Raw genomic sequence first — 22,422 nt, forward strand, 5'->3', positions numbered from 1 at the left:
CATTAATTCCCAATAAATGATAAAATGCAACACTCATTTCTTATTTTAAAAATATGTACTTCTGGAGTGCCTGGGTGGCTCCATTGGTTAAGTGTCTGCCTTCGGCTCAAGTCATGATCCCAGGGTCCTTGGACTGAGCCCTGCATCAGACTCCCTGCTCAGTGGAGAGTCTGCCTCTCCCCCCGCCTCTGCCCCTGCTTGTGCTCAAGCGTGTTCATGAGTGCGCTCTCTCTCTCAAGTAAATAAATAAAATCTTTTTAAAAATAAAAAAAAACTAAAAATATGTACTTCTTAGCAAACTAGGAATAAAAGGTCACTTCCTTAACTTGATAAAAGATATCTGCCAGAACTGTAGTGATAATTAAAGGTGAAACACTAGCAACATTCTGGCTAGAGTGAAAACAGAAAAAAGTGAGAATGGCTACTCTCACTGCTACTATTCAATCTTGTACTGAAAAAAGAAATGAGGTATAATAAATGTTTAGAGGAGGCCAAAGTGTCTACTTGAAAATAATATGATTATCCACCTAGAAAATCTAAGAAACACAGCTGAGAAATGATGAGAAACTAAGAAAGCACAGTGCCTGGATGGCTCAGTCTGTTGAGTGTCTGACTCTTGGTTTTGGCTCAGGTCATGATATTGAGCCCTGCATCAGGCTCTGTGCTGGGCATGGAGCCTGCCTGAGATTCTCTCTCTCCCTCTCCTTCTTCTCCTCCCACCCTTACTCACACTCAAGCTCAATCTCTCTTAAAAAAATGAAAATAAATAAAAAGAAAATAAAATAGAAAAAGATATTCAAAATAGCAACAACAACTATAATATTCTAGAATATGCCTACCAAGACAAGTGGTGTAAGAATTATACCAAGAAATCTGCAAAAGCTTACTGAAAGACATAAAAGCCTTGAGTAAATGTGGAGAGATCATGCTCCTGGATGGGTAGGCACAATTCTCTAGTTAATCTATACACTGAATTAAGGATTTATGCAATTTGTGAATTTTTCATCGAACTCAACAACCTGATTCTAAAACTCATCTGAAAGAGAAAATAATCTAAATGGTTCCAATAAAAGAAAAGTGAGGAGAAACGTGTTCTTCCAGAGATGAAAATATACGATAAACTACACTATTAAAGGGTTTAGGAATAAACAGATACACTAATAGGGCAGACTAGAGTCTAGAAACAGATCCACACATATCATCAACTCAAAACACCACAATACTAATTCAAGTCAGTGGCAAAGGGACTTCTTTTTAGCAAATGTTGCTAGAACAACTGCATATCCATGTGAAGTCGGGGAAATGATCTTTAACCCCTATCTCACTTTATAGCCAAAAACTAATTCAAGATAGATTACAGAACTATGTAAAAGCTAAAGGTATAAAGCTTCAAGCAGAAAACATAAGAGATTATCTTTATGACTTTGGGTAAGCAAAGACTTCATGAACAAGACTCCAAGTGCTCCAAGCATTAATGAAAAGAAATGGTAAACTGGATTTCATAAAAATTAAAATTTCTGCTCATCAAAAGACGTCATTAAAAAGACAGACAAGCCACAGGCTGTAAAAAAAATATTTATAACATACATTCTCTGACACTTGAATCCAGAATATATAAAGAACTTTCACAAATCATCAATAAAAAGACAAATACTTCAATTTGTTAAAAGGGGCAAAGGACTTGAATGGACACTTCAAAAAAGAAGATACAGGAATAGGGAGGCCTGGGTGGCTCAGTCAGTTAAGCTCGGCCTTTGGCTCAGGTCATGATCCCAGAGTCCTGGGATCAAGTCCCACATTGGGCTCCTTGCTCAGCAGGGGGCCTGCTTCTCTCTCCCCGCTGCCTGCTTGTGTGCGCGTTCTCTCTCTGACAAATAAATAAATCAATCAAATCTTTAAAAAAAAAAGATGCATGAATAGATAGTAAGTACATGAAAAGAGGCTCAACACTGTCATCTTTGAAATACAAATTAAAACCATGATGAGATGCCATTTGACACCCACTTTCATGTTTCTTTTTTCTTTTTTTTTTTTTTAAGATTTTATTTATTTATTTGACAGACAGAGATCACAAGTAGGCAGAGAGGCAGGCAGAGAGAGAGGAGGAAGCAGGCTCCCTGCTGAGCAGAGAGCCCGATGTGGGCCTCGATCCCAGGACCCTGAGATCATGACCTGAGCCGAAGGCAGCGGCTTAACCCACTGAGCCACCCAAGCGCCCCACTTTCATGTTTCTAAGACATCGTTTTTTTAATGTTTTTAAATTTTTAAAAAAGATTTTATTTATTTATTTGACAGAAAGAGAGAGAGAGAAAGAGAGCAAGAGAGGGAACCCAAGCAGGTGGAGTGGGAGAGAGAGAAACAGGCTTCCCGCTGAGCAGGAAGCCCAATGCAGGGCTCGATCCCAGGACCCTGGGATCATAACCTGAGACAAAGGCAGACGGTTAACAACTGAGCCATCCAGGTGCCCCATAAGACAACTTTTCTTTTTAAAGATTTTATTTATTCATTTGAGAGAGAGAGGGAGAACAAATGGAGGGGTTGAAGGAGAGGGAGAAGCAGACTCTCCCCTTAGCAGGAAGCCCAGCATGGGACTCGATCCTGGGACTCACAGATCATGACCTGAGCCGAAGGCAGATGCTTAACTTACTGAAACACCCAGGTATCCCGACAACATCTTCGAAGATATGATAAACCAGAACTCCCATACATTGCTGGGATATGAAATGGTATAAACTACATTAGAGAACAACTAGGCTCTTTCTTAAAAAGTTAAAAATACGTATCTACCTCCTCCACTCTGACGTATTTACCCAAGAGAAATGAAAACATATTAACAAAAAGATCTGTATGTGAATGTTCAAGGCAGCCTTATTCCTAATAGCCAAAACTCTGGAAATAACCCAAACTTCCATCTACTGGAGAATGGAAAAACAAGCAGTGGTATAATCAGATAATGAAATACTACTCAGCAACACAGAGGAACACATTATTAATCAAAGCAAGAACATGGACACATCTAAAAAAAAAAAACCCTAACTACATTATGCTAAACAAAAGAAGCTAGGAACATAAAAATTATATGATTCCATTAATAGGAGACTAAGAACATGCAAAATTAATCTATGGTAACAGAAGTCAGAAAGAAAGTGGTTGCTTAAGATGGAATATGGTTAGGGTGGATTGACTGGAAAGAGGTACAAGGGAACTTTGTGGAGTAGATGGAAATGTTTCCTTCATATCATGTTTTAGGTGATAGTTACACCCAAAGTGGATGATAAGTACATATACAACTATCAAAACTCAACAAATTGAACATTTAAAATATGTGAGTTTTATTGCATATATAATTTACCTCAAGAAAAAAATGGGAAAACACACCCATAAATATAAATGAAAAGATTACAAAGTTAAAAAACGAGACTGAGAAAAATATATATAACATACATAGCAAGGTATTAATATTTAAAATATATAGACAACCTCTAAATTCAACCAAAAATACAACCTGAAAGAAAAAAATAAGCAAAGGGTATGAACAGACAGTTCACAGAAACAGAAAAAGAAATGACCAATAACACGAAAAAATGCTGTTTCACAAGTAATTGGGGGAAATACAAATTTTTAAAAATAACATGCTATGCTCAAGATAGAAATAAGAAAGGTCAATAATATCTAATATTTATCTAATATTGTCAACAGTACACGAAAATATTCTCACATAGTGTAGGTGGCATGCATACTGGGACAGACATTTTAGAGAACAATATTTAGCAGTATTTAAAATCTCAAATGTGTATGCCCTTCACCCTAACAATTCCTCTTCCCAGTATATAATCTAGAGAATATTTTCAAGTATATATCACATACAAGGCTATTGACTGAGGCATCATTTTGCAATAGGTAGAAACTTGATAATCTAAATGTCTTTCAAAACAGGAATAAATAAAGTAGACTTGTACACTGTGGAATGCTATATAGCAATCATAAAAATGACGCAGATTTTTATAGAGGTACAAAAAAAATTCGAAGATATTATTTTTAAAACATTTTATTAAAGATTTTATTTATTTGACAGAGAGAAAGTACAAGTAGGCAGAGTGGCAGGCAGAGGGAGAGGGAGAAGCAGGCTCCCCACTGAGCAGAGAGCCTGATGCAGGGCTCAAACCCAGGACCCTGGCATCATGACCTGAGCCAAAGGCAGATGCTTTAACCAAATGAGCCACCCAGGTATCCCTCAAAGATACATTATTAAGAGACAAAAGGAGTTTAAAAAACAGTATGCAGATGATAGCATTTGTCTTTAAAAACAATAGGGAAACACCAGGTTAAAAAAAAACAGGCAGGTGAAAGTGGTTACCCCTAGATTAGGATTGGGAGGAAAATCAAGGCGCGGGTAGGGAGTGGGGGTGGGATGCATGGTTTATCTTCATCTGCATTGCTTGTGTTTTATATTAGCAATTTATTCATGTATTGTGTTATTCAAAGGGAGTAAATTAATTTAATAATACCAAAATTTTAAAGGCAATAACAAATATATTACTACATGTACACACACATTTATGTATAGAAAAATATCTGGTAATGATGCACACCATACTTAATAGGCACAGTTAAACAAGAGCCTGCTTGGAAACTTAAAAGGAAGATGTGGGAATGAAGAGTCCACAGGAGGCTTTAAAAATCTCTGATATATTTCTGGAGATCTAGAAAGCCATGTGCGTGCTCAGGAAAAAGGCCTAAAAAGCACTTATCTTGCACCCCTGGCTGATGCTGAGGCCCTGTTCAAGAAGTGAAGACTAGGATAGAGTTGTAGAGAGCCTGAGTATTAGAGACAAGCCCCCACACATAACACAGAGCCCTAGGCAAATGCAGAAGAGTTACAGTTCAAGACATTTAAAGAAGTCTGAGACAAATCAGTAGTTAACCAAGTAACTAAGTAACTAAGTAACTAAGCATACACTTCTGAGACTGCACACTACAGGAAATTATAGAATTAGTTCGAGAAAGTCACTAAGCATACAAAAACAAGTTAGGTTTAATTCTAGGAATATGAGGTTGGCTTAACATCTAAAAATCAATTAATGCAATAAACCATACCAACAGAATAATGAACAAAAATATGTGATCATGTCAATAGATGGTGAAAAATCATTTGAAAAACTCATGATAAACACACTCAACAAACTAGGTATAGACAGAAATTCCTCATCCTGGTAGGGGCATCTATGAAAACTCCACAGCTAACGTCATACTTAATAGTAAAAGACTGAATGCTTTTCCCCTAAACTCAGGAATAAGACAACAATATCCATTCTCACCATTTCTATTCAACATTGTCCTGGAGGTTCTAGCCAGGACAATTTGGCAAGAAAAGGAAATAAGGGCAGCCAGACCAGCAAGGAAGAAGGAAAAATATCTCTGTTACAGATGACATCCATTAAAAAACCTATTAGAACTGACAAACAGGTTCAGCAAGGTCGCAGACACAAGATCACTATACAAAGCTCAATAAACGGGGCGCCTGGGTGGCTCAGTGGGTTAAGCCTCTGCCTTCAGCTCAGGTCATGATCCCAGGGTCCTGGGATCAAGCCCCACATCGGGCTCTCTGCTCAGCAGTGAGCCTGCTTCCCCCTCTCTCTGCCTGCCTCTCTGCCTACTTGTGATCTCTCTGTGTCAAATAAATAAATAAAATCTTAAAAAAAATGAATCGTGTGGTATATAACATATCTCAATAAAGCTCTTTAAAAAAACAAAACAAAACAAACAAACAAACAAAAAACAAAGCTCAATAAACAATTTGAAAATGAAATTAAGAAAACAATTCCATTTACAACAGCATTGAGAAGAATAAAATATTTAGGAATAAATCTAACAAAAGAACTGTAAAACTTAGACACTGAAAATTTTAAAAATTATTCAAATATATTCAAGAGGATCTAAATAAATGGAAAGACATTTGATTTTTGTGAATTGAAAGACTTAATATCAAGATGACAATATTCCTAAATGAATCTACAGATTCAACACAACCCCTATGAAAATCCCAGCTGGCTTCTTTGCAGAAAATGACAAGCTGATCCTAACATTCATATGGAAATGCAAGGGACCCAGAATAGCCAAAACAATCTTGAAAAAGAACAAAGTCAGAGCACTCACACTTCCTGATTTCACAACTTACTACAAAGCTACAGTAATCAAGACAGTGTAGTAGTGGTATAAGGATAGAGACATACAGATCAATGGAGTAGGACTGAGAATTCAACTACTTCTTGACAAAGATGCCAAAACAATTCAGCAGGGGGGAAAATAGTTTTTTCAACAAATAACGTGGGGATAACTAATTATCTACATGTGAAAGACTGAACTTTGGACAGCCAGTTCACACCATATACAAAAATTAACTAAAAATGGAGCAAAGACTTAAATACAGCATCTAAAACCATAAAGCTCTTAGAAGAAAACAGAAGCATAAATCTTTCTGACCTTGGACTGGGCATTTTCCATAGATATGACACCAAACCCATAAGCAACAAGAGAAAAAAATGGATGAATGGACTTCATCCAAATTTTTTCAATTGTGTGCTTCAAAGGATACCATCACTAAGTGAAAACACAGACCAAAGAATGGGAGAAAACATTTGCAAAGCATATACCTGATAAGGGGTTAGTATCCAGTATGTATGAAGAACATACATAACTCAACCATAAAAAGATAAATAACTCAATTAAAAAACGGGCAAAAAATCTGAATGACCATTTTTCTAAAAAGATATAAATATTGCTGATAAGCACATAAAACAATGCTCAACATCATTAGCCACTGGGGAAATGCAAACCAAAACCACAATGGGGTATCACTTTACACCCACTAGGATGGCTCCAAATAAAGACATAATAAAAGTAAGAATATGGAAAAATTAGAAAGCTAATTTTAGAATTAGAATTCTAAGAAAGCAATTCTGAGAATGTTCAAGTGGTGTAGTTGCTGTGAAAAACAATCTGGTAGTTCCTCACAAAGTAAAACACAGAGTTACCATATGATCCAGCAATTCCACTCCTCAGTATGTACCTGAGAGAAATGAAAACTGACATCTACCAGAAAACTTGTATGTCAAAGCTCATGGCAGCAGTATTCCTAAAACCCAAAGTGGAAATAGCCCAAATGTCCATCAGTGGATAAATAAATATACACTAGTAAATATTGATGATGAATGTGTAATAATAATATATTAATATTTTCATGTAGTAGAATATTGTTTGGCGATAAAAAGGCATGAACGCTGACACATGCTATACAACATGGCCGAGCCTTGAAAACACTGTCAGAGTGAAAGAAGCCAGTCACAGAAGACCATATATTGTGTGACCAGATGTGTTATGAAGTGTCTAGAAGAGGCAAATCTGTAGAGACAGAAAGAGCATTAGTCATAGATAGGTGGGGCTGGGGGTGCGGCAGGGAGGAGGTTGGGCAAAAATAGGGAATGACTGCTAATGTGTGTGGGTTTTCTTTTTGGGTGACGAATATGTTCTAAAATTTACCATGGTGATGGTTACACAACTTTGTGGATATACTAAAAATTACCGAATTACACAGTTTTTTTTTTAAAAGGGTGAATTTTATGGTATATTAGTTATATTTTAATTTTAAAAAAGGCACTTAAAAGTTAGCATATGACCCAGCCAGTGATTATACAGTTAGGTGTATACCTAAAGGGAAATTAGAACATTTGTCTACACAAAAACTTATACACAGATGCTCACAGAGCAATATTCAAAAGAGCCAAATACAACTGATGAATGGACAAAGAAAACATATGTCCACACAATGGAATATGATTCAGCAGTCAAAGGGAACGAAGTGTTGCAACACACTACAACATGGATGATCCCTGAAAACCTTGCACTAAGTGAAACAAACCAGTCACAAAAGACTGCATATTGTATGATCATACTTACATGAAATACAGGTCACGGTTGCCTAGAGGCTGGCAATGTGGAGTGACTGCTAAATGGCATGGGGGGTGAGTTTCTCTTTGAGGGTGATAAACATGTTCAAAAGTTAGGTTGTGGTGCCAGTTGCACAACTCTGAATATATCCATGGAAGTGTACAGTTTAAATGGGTAAATTTTATGGTATGTGAATTATATCTCAATAAAGATGTTAAAAAAAACTCAGAACTGTAAACCTAAAAAAAGACAGAGGCACAAGAACCTTTAAAAATAGTATTAAGAAAGCTAAATCTCACCGTGCAAACATAGAACAAAAAGGGCACTTTCAAATACATTCAGAACAAAAAGCTGAATGAGCAATAAATAGGTCTCTGCCCTGTGCCAACAGTATAATAATGATATGTGACAGAGGTAAAATTCTTCAATTACTATTTTTGCTCCTGCATTCTCAGTTCCCCAGAGGGAACTGCAGCCCAATATGAGTAAAAAGGTAGTAACTGAGAACTTGACTCCTTTAACAGGAGTTCAAATATCTTGAAGCAGAGAAATTATAGCCAAGGAAGTGGAGTGTACTTTCAAATGAGAATGCTGAAGCGCTGTCAATGATCTTTGAGGAATCACAGAGAAAGATGTTCCAGAAGACTAGGCAGATATAATTTCAATTTTCAAAAAAAAGAAAGAAGAAGGAGTAGTAGAAGTTAATTCTATAAATTAAAGACTGGTAAGTTTGCTGTAAGTCTTCTAGACTATTAGGGGATGGATGATTATGGGATGGCTTTCAAGAACCTAGAAATGGAAGAATAAGCACTAGAAGCCAGCTTGAAGTCACTAAGAAGAAGTCAATTTAGTCTAATCCTTATTTCTTTTTTGTCATGTCTCTAAACTGGTAGCTAAGAGAAATATGGCAGACTTTGTATATCTGAACTTTAGCAAGGCATTTGGCAAAATCTCTGACAAGGTCCTTAAGCACAAAATAGAGAAATAGGGGCTGGTTGTTAATTTTTGTTAGATAGATTAATAATCACTTGAAAGATCATTCCCAAAGCATACAAATCACCAGGCCCCAACATGCTAGACTAAGTTCTCTAACAGCATACACCGTGGGGTTCTTCTAGCCTTAGGTCCTTCATCATGTATATCCAACAGCTTAAATGAAGATATGGAGACCATGCTGATGAGGTTTATAAGTGACAATATCTAAAAAGGACAGTGAATACTTGGGATGACAGAATCAGGAGACCAATTTTAACCATAAGCAGTTGGGGATAAAATCAAACCAAACCAAACAAAAACTAAAACTTGCCTGGACCAGATGAAATCAAACCAAGGGCCAGATCCAAATCTCAGACCTAAATTAGAAAATGAGTGCAAGGGAAAGAAAGAGGTTTTCACTATTTCTGGTATTAGCCTTGAACTTGAATTGTAGCTACTGTTAGAAAATAACCCGAAATATTTCAGTCAAGATACCAACAACACAGTAAGAGTACTGGAAGTTTCCATCTACACTTGTGGCCTTAATTTTTCTCACCCTCTTTCAGACGGTCCCCTTCAGCCTTGGTTTTCTTCTGTCTTTCTGATCCAGCAAGGTCTACGAGATGCAGCTTGGAGCGAAAGCTGCTACTCCTGTGATGACAAGAAGACACCAATGAGAATGGTTAGGTCAATGAGAATGACCTGCTGGCTCTTGTTTTCTTTCAAACCAGTCAAAATGGCTCCACTGGTTACCAGTGCTCAGGGTACTGATGTCTGATGATTCATCAAATGCACTTAAGAAGCAACTTACTATTCAACCTTGGTAGAACTACCGTTAACAATCTTGACTCTTTAAACTGCGAACAGCAACTTACTTGTCACTCTTCTTTCTTTGCTCTATGGAGATGGTAAAGATGGCATGAGATCGGGATGACTGGGAGTTCATCGCTGTGGAGGCCACGGTCCTACAGTTGTTGCCCTGTTCTAAACAGGAAACAGTATCCAGAGCGACTACAACAGTCTTTTCAGTGAGTCCCACAATCTAATTCAAAGAAAGAAAAAAATTCCCTTATGATTCTGTTTTACATACTTCACCAGAGATAGAAGGACCAGTAGGTTAAAAAATAATGCTTTGATGTTCCAACAGAACCTCAGCAAACAGAACAGGTGTGGTGATGGGGAATGTTTTAACCAGCAGCTCTGGGGTGACTGTAAACCATGGTCTCTCATCTCCCTTGGGATTTGCAAAACAAGGGTACCAGACAACACTGGAGCTAGAAGAGATCTCTACATTTTAGGATAGAGCAACGGATAGGTGCCTTCTGGTGAGCCCCCATGTGAAGGTCAGCTTTGGCCTCAAGAACAGCAAAGGCAATGCAAATACAGTATTTCTCTTTGCTACTTTCTCCACGTGACCCTATGCCCCTCCCTATACCTCTGACTGGTTTTAGACATTTTCACTAGGGGAAAGAGTGGGAAAACAGGGTCCTAGGCTTGGTACTGTATCTACCTGAGAGAATTTGTACATGTTAAAATCTCTTGGAGCATCTGGAGATTGAACTAGATGATTATGAAGCCCCTGCTAGCCCAAATTGTTTTATTACTCCCTAGCTCCCAGATCTACATCTGTGGCCCTGATTTCTGGTCCTTTGTTTCTTTTCTTTTTTTTTTTTAAGATTTTATTTATTTATTTGTCAGAGAGAGAGCGAGCGCGAGCGAGCACAGGCAGACAGAGTGGAAGGCAGAGTCAGAGGGAGAAGCAGGCTCCCTGCAGAGCAAGGATCCCGATGTGGGACTCGATCCCAGGACGTTGGGATCATGACCTGAGCTGAAGGCAGCTGCTTAACCAACTGAGCCACCCAGGCGTCCCTGGTCCTTTATTTCTAATTGCCTGCCACTCACACTTGGAAAATAGTGAATTATGAACCAAACTCATCTTCCTTCTACCAGCACCAACTCTCTCCACTTCTATTACTCTATGCTCAAAACCTCAGATTCACCCTCCTCTCCTCCCATTTCTCCAGACCTCATCTATCTCCCACTCCTAGCCATTTTTCTTTTGAATCCATTGCTTCCTTTTATTTCCACATCTACCTGCCTCGTCCTTCAAGCCTTACTTATTTCATGCCTGAAGAATAAAACAAAGTTTCTCCAACATTCCTCACCCTAGTCTGTCTTCTTTTCAAGCCACTTCTGTTTAGTCTCCCTAAAATCCGGCCACTGAAAATGTCACCAAATAACCACTAGTTCTGTGCTAGATAATGAAGACCCGATGAGATTTTAAGACACCCTCCTAACCTCCAGGAGCTAACACAGTTGGAGAGATATACACATAAGGTAAAAACTTGTAAAAGTAGCCAGAGCTGTCTCACTTATATACTGTCTACAGGGATGGAACGAATGAAGCTTTAGCCTGGCTTCATAATCTGGTCCTAACACACCTGTTACTTCTCAACCCAGGGCCTCGAATCCAGATAGACTGTGCTAATCTTACCACCCTAAGGAGTGTATTTTCTGCTTAAGCTACTCCTTGCTACAAGATTACACTTACTTCTTTTCTCTCTACTTATATACCATCTATCACACCTGAAGAGTGGTTGACAAACTTGTCCTTACCCATCCCAATTTAAATAAAAAGTGCACACTTTGTATTGAAAATTGTACCTCAAAGAATGCTTGGGATTTAATTCCTGCTTTGGCATGGGACATATAATAAAAGATCTTGGAACTGGGTCAAAACCTGGCTCAGTACCAATATTCTTTCTGGTGATAGTATGCACTTTGTCCACTTTGATAAGGTTTCTTATCCCCACTATCCAAATCATCTTCCTGTATTCCAAGTGTATCAGGCTTTTAAAAAAAAAGATTTTATTTATACTTGAGAGAGAGGGAGGGAGAAGCAGACTCACCACTGAGCAAAGAGCCCAACATGGGGCTCGAACCCAGAACCCTGGGATCATGACCTGAGCTGAAGGCAGATACTTAACCAACTGAGCCGCCCAGGTGCCCCTATCAGGCTTTCAAAATAGGTCTGATCTTTCAAGTCTTGCTTTTAATACCTGGCTAATGTCTTAATAACCCAGAAGAAAACAAAAAAAACAATCAGAAGCACATCTGCTCCTCATGCACCTGTACCCTAAACCTTCATCTTCCTGTGCAGTGAAGGGTGGAAGAGGAATAAGATAAGACACTATTTGACCAAGTTTTCCCAACTATATAAACTACTCCCATCCACTTCCAGCCTTGGATTCTCTTCCTGAATACTCGAGCTGAAGCTAGACCCAAACTCTGTCTGTTTTCAATACTGGCTTCTGGATTTGGTCCACTCCCATATACAAAACTCCTAAATTTCCCTCAAATTTTCTGTTCAGCTATAGCTCCTCATCCTGCATCTAAACCATGACAGAAACTTCTCATGTAAGTGATCTCTTCTTCCTGTGGTACTTATGGATTTAAAATGTTTTATATTATTTAATTTCTTCCTTTTAAATATTATCCCAAAGCCTACCATAATGTCTGTTATAGTGCTGGCCCAACAGAATTTTCTGTGACCATGGAGATGGTCCGTATCTGTGCTGTCCTATAGTAGCCATGTGTAGCTATTGGGTACTTGACACTATTGGGTTGGTGTGACAAAGGGACTGAATTTTAAATTTCATCATATCTTAGTTCACTTAAGTTTAAATAACCATTTGTGGCTAGGGGCTATTATAATGAATAGCCCAGGCTTGGAACTGTGTAAATAATTAATTAATATTTAGTTGGTACCAGGAAGATGACAAAACTTCCTTCCCCACAAAAGCTCCCATTTAGGAATTCTAGACTAACAAAGGAAATCAGGATCACACAAAATCTTACAGACTGAGATGTCAGCAGCCATTTAAAACTACAGTGGCAAATAAAAGCGATGTGAACTTCAGCAGTAGCCAACATTTTTCAGTAACAACAAATGAGAGACAAACACACCTTTATGCCTTCTTTGGGATCCTCTCGTATATTTATTTGAGAGGCTTTCTCACGAGACGGGCATAGAAGATCCAAGATTTCTTCATTGTAAATCTGGTATTGTTAAAAATAAAGTGGTAAAAACAAGATGTTAACAGTGGTAATTTGAGGGTGGTGGGATTATAGGTGATTTTTTAAATTCTTTGTGACTTTCTGTATTAAAAAATTTTTACAACATATTATTTTCATAGTTAAGAAAAGGCCTTTAATCTCACATGTAAGTATTTGATACTTATAAGAATGAATACACATAGTCACTGTAACAAAATTGAGACTGCTCTCTCAAGACAGTTTCTTGGGAATAGCAGACACAGTGAAAAGTTATACAAATGCCCAAATTCAGTTCTTTGACAATACCATAACATCATCACCTTCCCTGATTTGGCTACAATGTTTAAGTAATGGGTCTTTAGGGGACAATGGAAATGGGAAGCACTGGAGAAGTGGCAACCAATATTTCAACAACCAGAACTTTCAGCATTTACAACAGTGTGTAGTACATAGCAAGCACCACATTTGTTTGCTATTATTGTTGTTGCTGCAATTTAACATACCAGGTTCTTCAGTAATTTTTACATTTGATTACCTGACCATAACTGGGTTAATCAAGAGATTCAAGAAGGCTAAATCTGAATGATGTTTAACTCCCAGTCTTCCAACTCTACACCTCCAATACCTATTAACGTATTAAGATTCAACTCCAGGATGAAGTATTCACATACAATATATAACTTCATGCTTATATTATGTAAGCTTAATCAATGCTTGTCAAAGATATCACTGCTATGGAACCAACTAGCTAGTTTCCCCAAAACCATAAATTTCCTGAACACGTGTTCGAGGTCATGAAGTTAGATATAACTGGCCAATCCAGTTGTATAGTGATATTCACTAGAATGAAAACCCCACAAGGGTAGGGATTTTTATGTTTTGTTCACGGATAGATCCCAAGTACCTAGAACAGGCCCTGTAACACAGTAGGTATTCAGTAACATCTGTTGAACAAACACATTCTATCACACAGCTCAATACTTCACCCATTTTCTCTAACATTCTTCCTGAAGTAGAAGCATTATCACTTAGGCCTCAAAAGAGCTAAGGGGAATAAAATATTTTTCTGCAGACTCTACAGGGAATCAGCAGCAGAGGCCAAATTGGAATTAAAAAACTCCTATCATCTTTTTATGCGGCAATGCCAACTCCTCTAACAATCAGATTAAACAGACTATTCTGACAAAAAAAGAACTGGGCGGGAGCCAGCTCCAACTGAGCCAGTAAATTTTCTCTATCAATTTATTAAAATGTACTTTACTAAAAATGCAATTTACTAATTTGAGTCTGCCAGGAAAAAACTTGATTTGGATTTATTTTTTTCTACCCGAAGAAACATTTGAATTCAGTATAATTAAAGATAAATCATTTACCTCCAAGTACGACACTTTCAGAGTAAATTCGATGTCACTCTTTTTATCAATTTCTTTGAAGAGCAACTGTATTACCCTTGGGATGACCCCAACTGTTGGTTCATTCTCTTGCTCTGCAGTATATGCACCTCCCATTGAATAGGTTTTTCCAGAGCCAGTCTGCCCGTAGGCCAGGACGGTTGCATTGTATCCTGGCAAAATAGAAGTCACAAGCATAGTAGTGCTCATATTTTCATCCAATCAACAAAATACCCTTTCCTTCAGCAATTACTTGCAACAAATTGAGACTGCTCCCTTGAGACGGGGGTCTCTTCGGAATAGCAGACACAGAGAAAACTTACACGAGTGCCAGGATTTTGCATTACTCCAAACCAGCAAAGGAGAAAAATACCAGCCCCAGAATGTGTGCCCCTCTTCATTGCCCTTAAAAGCTAAGAAGTCAAAAGGTATGACTGAAATAATGAAAGTGGCCGACTCACTGCCAAGAAGCCATTCAGAGCTTTCCAATTCTACTTTTAGCCATGTTAAATTATGGGAACTAAATGCAAGTCTTAGAAGGCTCATAAATATAGGGAATTCCAATGTATGTGTTTTTGATGACCAGTCTTCATCTGAAAAGTCACCAAAGTTGATTTTTATAATCAATGAAAGCATCCACTCCTTATCTAAACTCTCAGACTGCACCTGGACCATATATATCAGCCTCCTTGGCCTTTTTTCACCCTTTTTAAAAGAACTTGTTTGTCTAAATGAAGACCTTCCTTGATATTCTGAAAGATCATAAGATGTTCCATTAAGATTTTCACTGTAATAAATAGATAGTATTACCTGGCATGACTATGGGACAAACGAATAACATTCTACAATGTTCTACAATACCACAGATATGTATATATAGTAATAACTGGGGAAACCAAGTTGCAGTACTTTTCCCAAAATATTCAGGGCTCTCTGGTATTGGGAATTCAGAGTACAGGAGGATGATGTTGAGCTGACTGAAAAATATTGGCTTCGTATTTGCAACTGAGAGCAATGTTAACCAAACATATATATTGGCATCACTATCTACTTTATATTGCCTCTAAAGACTATAAATTTAATTCTCATAGATTCCCAAGTTAAGATAAAAGTATAGAACTATAGTGCTCTTACTGAGCTGTGAAGCAAGATTCTGAGGAAGCTGACCAGATAATGAAGGGTCTGGAAACCATACTGTTTCCAGAACAGCTAAAGGAAAGAGGAGTGGTTTATTGGAAGAAATGGGCAGAATCACATAATTGTCTTCTTTTTAAAAATTTTTTTAATTTTTAATTTTTTTAAAAGATTTTATTTATTTATTTGATAGACAGGGATCACAAGTAGGCAGAGAGGCAGGCAGAGAGAGAGAGGAGGAAGCAGGCTCCCAGCTGAGCAGAGAGTCCGACGTGGGGCTCGATCCCAGCACCCTGGGATCATGTCCTGAGCTGAAGAAGGCAGAGGATTAACCCACTGAGCCACCCAGGCGCCCCTAATTTTTAATTTTTTAATAAACATATAATGTATTATTAGCCCCAGAGGTACAGGTCTGTGAATCTCCAGGTTTATACACTTCACAGCACTCACCATAGCACATACCCTCCCCAATGTCCATAACCCCACCACCCTCTCCCTACCTCCCTGCAACCCTCAGTTTGTTTGTGCGATTAAGAGTCTCTTATGGTTTGTCTCCCTCCCAATCACATCTTGTTCCATTTATTCTTTTCCTACCCCCAAAACCCCCCAAGTTGCATCTCCACTTCCTCATATCAGGGAGATCATATGATAGCTGTCTTTCTCCGATTGACTTATTTCACATAATTGTCTTCTAAATGCGTAAATAGGAAAAAGATGAACTTTATGGTGGAGAAGCCTGGCAGATAACACCATAATCGAATAATCAAAATGAACATCAGCAGTAATGAAACGAATCATCAAGTGCTACCCATCAGGATTCAATGGGAAGAACACAGCACCACTTCTGTGATATTCCTGCTACAGATATACAACCTGAATTCAGTCATAAATAAACAGCAAACAGACCAAAAATGGTAAACAGCTTACAAAACAACTGGTGATCTTCAAGAATCAGGATCACAAAATTAGAAAAAAAAATAGAGACTGAAAAAACTTTAGAATGAAAGAGACTAGATAGAGACAATACAACTAAATACAAGTGCTTTTGAACGAGATCCTTTTACTCTAAAGGACATTATTGGGACAACTGATGAAACCTGAATCCTGAATGAAGTCTGAGGACTAGATGGTAGTAATGCAGCAATGCTAATTTCATCATTTTGATGCTTACATTGTAGTTATGTAGGAGGAAGCCCTTGATTGTAGCAAATATACACTGAGGTATTTAGGGGGCATCAGGTCAACACTTCATCTCAAGTGATTCAGGAAAAAAAGTTCTTTATGCTGGTCTTGCAACATTTCTCTAAGTTTGACTTTATTGCTTTAATATTTTAAAAATGTGAAGCGAAGTGTTCAGTGTCCTCTGAGCCACAACATCATTTTAAAAAGTGGAAAAAATATGTGAATTTGCCTAGAGGGATGAACTAATATCATGGGCTGAAATTATAGGGAAGCAAATTTCATCTCAATATAATCTAGCGCAATTGGAGTTGTCCAAAATCCAAACAACGGGACCACCTTGTGAGTCAGTGAGTTCTGTATCAGAAATAAAATTTAAATGGACACTGGAAGTTCACTTAGAGAAATTTCTGGAAAGCATTTTTCTTTGGATACAAAGTAAGACTACATGATGTACAAATGTGTCTTTCATCTTTAAGGGACTGGTGTGAAGTGGCTTAACTTCTTTTACATAGACCTCTGCTTTGAATCCTGAATAACCTCTGTACTGAAATAATAGTAATTAAACACCCCTCAGGCACTGCTCCCTTCTTTAGAACCCTGCTTTCATGCTGTGGTCTTCAACAACACTGAAGTCTTAGCTTCTTCAATAAAGATTATTAACTGATCAGAGGACTCAGACACTTTAGGAAACAGCCTTCTTCACCTAAAAGAATTCCATTCATCATGCAAGATCTCTCTCAAAGATTGCCTGTGCTGTTACATTCACCCCTAATCTCCCACACAGAGTTAGTGCCATCCTTTTGGTTTTCATAACACTTTGAAAGCAGTGCTACTTCTACTGCAGCACTGATTCTATTGTGTATTTTTAACTCTTAAAATATTTTTTCTTAAAGGTAAGTGCAAAAAGGTTAAAATGTTTTATGTATTTAAAATTACGTATGTAGTCATCTACTTCCACTCCTACTCTTCCAGGGCCTGAAAGCTATATAATTTTTCTCTGAATCCTCAACAGGCTTCAGAGTACCTGGGCCTTAAGTAGGTTGGCAAATGATCATCTTCAGCACCCATGAAAGGGCTTAGAATCTAATGAAGTTCCAGGACAAACAAAAATATATATACAAGTCAAAGAGGGGCAGAAACACAGAAAGCAAACACAGTAGAAAACTAGCACCAAGGCTACAGATATTCACAAATGATACTGAGTTGGTTCCTAGGCTGTGGGCTTTTTGAAGGCAGGACTCACGCTTCATCCATTCCTCTATTTGCAGCACCCATGTACCACGGCTGACACCAAACATACGCTCGAGAACCGGTGGAAGAATCAAATAGCCTCACCTTTAAATATGCCTTTTATGAGTGGAGCTACTGCTGTATTGAAGACTTCTTCCTGTTCCGTAGACGGGTCAAACACAAAATCGTAGGTAAAGGATTTGTCAGTACCAACCACCACCTAGAGAAGGCAAGGGACACGGAGTAAGAAAAATGCAAGGCGAGACCACGCCCCTACTGCCATTTGACCCCAGCTGTTCGGAGGCAGGCCCAGGACTCTTCCTACGCACCTGAGGTTCCCCGGGTACGAAAGAAAGGCACATCTGGCAGCCCTCACTAATCTCTTTGGGGACCAGAGGGCGACATCGCAGTGCCACTCTTACAGGAATTCCCTTCACCTCTTCCTTCATGATCCTACCGCAGCACCGTCTCTGCGCAGGGGGGAAAAGAAAAGATACTTGCTGATGAATCTTTGGTAGGTCGGGAGGGGTGGGAGTTCCCGCCCGCCTTGAAGGGTGGGATGCGTTACGGAACTCGGCAGTATAGGTGGCAGCCTCCCCGTCCCCAGCGGGATCGCTGCCTGCGGAGAGTCACTGACCCTCAGACTTGGCCACGACCGGACAGCCCGTCAGCCCCACGCTCTGAAGAGAGAGAAGTGAAGTCTGAAATGAAAAGGAAAGCCCCCAGCGGAGATGTCGACAAAGAACCTAAGCCCCAGCGTACCAGGAAAGGCAGATCCTGAGCGAAGGTGTGCCCCCTTAACTCACCAAACTAAACGTCCCTTTCCCGGTCTCCCGCCGCCCTGTCCCGACCCGAGCTTTAACCGCCAAGTTTCAAATCAGTCCCTGAGGCGCCAGCCAATCGGAGCGCAGACAGATTGCGGGACAAGCACGCACGTCGGCGCGCGCAGGAAGACGCGTTGGGAAGGGGAGGACCTGCGCGCCGCACCCTGAACCCGCCCCTTCCGACCCACCGGAGCATCCGCTTCCGGTTTCTACACTGGATCGGCGGTGAGTGGCTTTTGAGGTTCCTGAGGCCTGCGGGTAGGTGAGGTGGTCTGGCGTGTACTGCGGCTTATGCGCGGGACTCCAGCGGAATGCGGGGCGGGGACCTGGAGGATGGCTGGCGGTGGAGGAGGGGTCGTTTTTGGTGATCCCCACCATTACTGATCACGACTACGGGATGTGGGGCGGTGCCGAGTCCCTATGGATATTGGAGGCAGCCCTCCTTTGGACTTCGAAATTAGACGTTCCTGATTTCCCCTTCTCTGGAATGAATACGGTAACATCTTTTTTTTCAGGACTGTTGTGAGAAAGGAGACCATCTCTATGGAGTAACTAACAAGTTGTTTGGCATCCAGATGTTCAGCAAAGTTCATTGTTTTCTTCCGACTTTTTTCTTCTTTCTCTCTCTCAGTCTCTGTCACCAGGAAGTGGGCTGAGCCCATAGTCTGACACCCTTGGGGTGGAGTGGAGTTGTTTTTTGAAACTTGCTGGACTGCTGACCCTAGTGAACTGTTGTTTTTTGTGTTTGTTTTTTTTTGTCAGCTTTGATTCACCCTTCCTTCCATTCCAGGGCCTTGCTGGAGATGGACAGCCGAATTCCTTACGATGACTACCCCGTGGTTTTCCTGCCTGCCTATGAGAATCCCCCAGCATGGATTCCACCTCATGAGGTGGGAATGGTTGAGGAGGGAATTCATCCCTGTGGGCATGAGATGGTTTATGAAAGGTAGAATGGCAGGGTTAGAAATCTCAGTAGACGGTGAATTCTAGCCTTTGTTATAGCCAGGGGACCCGGAAGTTGGATTCTGAACAACTGAGCCCATTGGGAGCTTCTAATGGTATCCTCCTGCCAGAGTACATTCACACCAGAAAATTCTGGAATTTCAGAGCCCTAGTTTCTATTCTCTCAAGACACAGAGGTGGGGGAGCTCCTGGGCTGCTAACATTTCCCCCTGCCATCCACCTCCCCATTTGGGCAGTGTTAGCTGTTCCGCTTACAACTAAGTTCATGGCCGCACCTTTTCCTGACTTCAAGGTGATACATTTTTAGTCCAGGTGAAGATGTGTATAAAATCTAAGGCTGATTTCTGGGGTTGCTGTGTCTTGCAGAGGGTGTATCACCCAGACTACAACAATGAGTTGACCCAGTTTCTGCCCCGAATTGTCACACTGAAGAAGCCCCCTGGAGCTCAGGTGAGCCTATGGAACAATTGTGTCTTTTTTTTTTTTTAGATTTTATTTATTTATTTGAGAGAGAGAGAGAGAGAGAGAGAGTGTGCATGCACGCACAGGTTGGGGGAGTGCAGAGGGAGAGGGAGAAACAGACTCCTTGCTGAGGACCCTGAGATCATGACCTGAGCCAAAGGCAAGATGCTTAACTGACTGAGTCACCCAGGTGCTCTGGAACAATTGTGTCTTAATCCAGGCTAGCTTTGTCTGTACCAGGCCCAGAAGTTGACAGTGGTTGAGGGAATTGATGGGAAAGCAGGTAGGAAGGTAAGGAAACTTTAATGGGCAGAAAATCTGAGATACCACTTCCATAATTTCTGACTCCTCTCTGAGGAACATGTAAGCCAGGCTGGCATACAGTGATGCTATTAGATGTTCTTGTGTGCATGACCTATATTGATCTGTGCTCTTTTCTTACAGTTGGGATTTAATATCCGAGGAGGAAAGGCCTCCCAGCTAGGAATCTTTATCTCCAAGGTATGTGGGCCTGGTAGGCAATATGGATTGCTCATTCCCTTTGTTAAATTACCAGATTGCAGAACCCTAGTGTCCAAAGGCCTGGGAGGAGAATGATAGAGTAGACCTACAGAAGAGGCATCATGGGGACACCCTTTCCCATGTAAAACTTCTCCCCTCGCAAACCATCTGTTTCCTTACATTTCTCACACACATGCACGCTAGCACCTTACATTTGAATAGCACTTAATTTCACTTACAGCCTTTGAAATTCTCTCAACCTCAATCTCATGTATTCTCTCCTTGCCAACAGGTTATTCCCGACTCAGATGCACATCGGGCAGGACTTCAGGAAGGGGACCAAGTCCTAGCTGTGAATGATGTGGATTTCCAAGACATTGAACACAGCAAGGTGAGCACAGCATCTGGGCTTTGGTGAAGTGAGAAGTCATCCCTGGTGTAGGAAAGGTTGGACAGGATTAGCCTAGTCTCTAACTTGATAAGAAGGAGTCTCCAGTAAGGAAGTCCATTAGGAAGAGCAGCCAGTAGTGACCTGGAAGGTTGGAGTAGCAAATGATTTTTCTCTTGTTATGATACTGTTCTGGATCGTATCTTCATTTGTACAAGCTGCTGTGTTCCTTCCAGGCCGTTGAGATCCTAAAGACAGCCCGTGAGATCAGCATGCGTGTCCGCTTCTTTCCCTACAGTAAGTGCCACTCACTTTTTTGTTTACCTGGGAGGGCCCTGGGTAGGAACTCTTTAAATATGGATTACTAAAGCCCCCACTGCCACGAAGCTGGGGATGGGGAACTGGGAATGCAGGCCTGAAAGTAACCCGTTCTTGTCTTCCTTTTCTTTTCTCCTTTTCCCCAGATTATCATCGTCAGAAAGAGAGGACTGTACACTAGAGAGTTGCAGCCCATAGTGCTCCACATGGAATGTTCTAGGACAAGCTGGTTAGGCCTCAGGGAAGCCTCTTCGGAAACTCTACTCTCAGCCCCACCCTGGCAGAGTGGAGTGGGGAGGCTGGGGACACAGTGAGGCCCCACCACCAAGCCATCTAGCCAACTGCATTACCCAGACTCTTCTGTACTTCTTGTTCCCTCATTCTGTAGGTGGGCTTCATTCCCTGAAATGGGAAGAATGGAGATCTCTAGATATAGCCTGTGGAGAGCCCAGCTAGAAAAGGCAACTGACATTTATTGGGGACCACGTGCTAGACAACTGCACATGTCACACCGTGTTCACTAGAGACTAGAAATCAATAGAAGAAAGAATCTTGAGGCAACTGATGTTTATTGACTACCGTGTGCTAACCAACTACACATTTGCCCTCTCATTTTCATCAGAGTCTAGAAATCAGTAGCAAAAAGAATCCTGGGGGCCTTCCATCTCATCCCATTGTTGTACTACCTGTCTCAGACCCTCCTCTCATCCCATTGTTGTACTACCTGTCTCAGACCCTCCAGAGACTTCCTGGGATTGTTTTTCCCATCTCTGTTCTCCTATCCTCTTCTCTCCCCTGCCCTCCCGCCCTCCAAAATAAAAGGCAATGCTGAGGAAATGTCGGTGTGACTTTTGGATGATACTGACTGGGTTTTAAATGCTGTTGAGGCAAAAATAAAAGCTCTTCCAAGGAGAGAAGCCAGTGGGAAGTACGAGCACAACTGTATCTGGCCAGTCCATCAGGAAGGTGCAGGAACCTTCCCTTCAGTGTAACTGAGGAATGGTATAGGGTGAGGTGAGTACTGGAAGAAACAGTGCCCCTTCCCTCATGA

At 40.3% G+C, this 22,422-nt stretch overlaps 2 protein-coding genes across 8 annotated transcripts in view; one reads left to right on the plus strand and one right to left on the minus strand.

Annotated features, from left to right (window-relative positions):
* Positions 1–18,845, minus strand: part of KIF4A (kinesin family member 4A) — a 121,001-nt gene extending 102,156 nt beyond the window's left edge. The window contains exons 1-7 of one of the 4 annotated variants that reach the window (XM_045072760.1): positions 18,722–18,844; positions 18,245–18,385; positions 18,021–18,135; positions 14,352–14,542; positions 12,889–12,981; positions 9,798–9,964; positions 9,479–9,573 (exon numbers count right to left, since the gene is read on the minus strand). In XM_045072760.1, coding sequence (XP_044928695.1) covers positions 9,479–9,573; positions 9,798–9,964; positions 12,889–12,981; positions 14,352–14,542; positions 18,021–18,135; positions 18,245–18,364 — 781 coding nt within the window. In that variant the 5' untranslated portion in view covers positions 18,365–18,385; positions 18,722–18,844. Of the gene's footprint in view, positions 1–9,478; positions 9,574–9,797; positions 9,965–12,888; positions 12,982–14,351; positions 14,543–18,020; positions 18,136–18,244; positions 18,386–18,552; positions 18,572–18,677 lie in introns of those variants that run through there. The other 3 variants (XM_045072761.1, XM_045072762.1, XM_045072763.1) reach the window with 3 other exon arrangements.
* A 22-nt stretch (positions 18,846–18,867) lies between these two features.
* Positions 18,868–22,208, plus strand: PDZD11 (PDZ domain containing 11). 4 transcript variants are annotated; one of them, XM_004777192.3, is made up of 7 exons: positions 18,868–18,964; positions 19,530–19,629; positions 20,069–20,152; positions 20,609–20,665; positions 20,958–21,056; positions 21,290–21,350; positions 21,518–22,208. In XM_004777192.3, exons 2-7 carry the CDS (start codon positions 19,543–19,545, stop codon positions 21,550–21,552), a joined length of 423 nt encoding a protein of 140 aa, XP_004777249.2. In that variant the 5' UTR covers positions 18,868–18,964; positions 19,530–19,542; the 3' UTR covers positions 21,553–22,208. The 4 variants fall into 4 exon arrangements, with proteins under 4 accessions (XP_004777249.2, XP_004777250.1, XP_012903702.1 ...); XM_004777193.3 differs by having other exon boundaries at positions 18,917–18,997; XM_013048248.2 differs by having other exon boundaries at positions 18,954–19,001.
* Positions 22,209–22,422: the final 214 nt, after the last annotated feature.

The sequence above is a fragment of the Mustela putorius genome, unplaced genomic scaffold (genome assembly GCF_011764305.1).
Source record: "Mustela putorius furo isolate JIRA1106 unplaced genomic scaffold, ASM1176430v1.1 tig00004053_pilon_pilon_pilon, whole genome shotgun sequence".
Lineage (NCBI taxonomy): Eukaryota > Metazoa > Chordata > Mammalia > Carnivora > Mustelidae > Mustela > Mustela putorius.

What these genes read in the sequence shown, in the direction of transcription:
- PDZD11 (XM_004777192.3), top strand. Translation starts at nt 19,543, where the DNA reads ATGGACAGCCGAATTCCTTACGATGACTACCCCGTGGTTTTCCTGCCT. An exon ending in TAGGAATCTTTATCTCCAAG is followed by an intron (nt 20,666 to 20,957) that starts GTATGTGGGCCT and finishes CCTTGCCAACAG; the next exon opens with GTTATTCCCGACTCAGATGC. An exon ending in TGTCCGCTTCTTTCCCTACA is followed by an intron (nt 21,351 to 21,517) that starts GTAAGTGCCACT and finishes CCTTTTCCCCAG; the next exon opens with ATTATCATCGTCAGAAAGAG.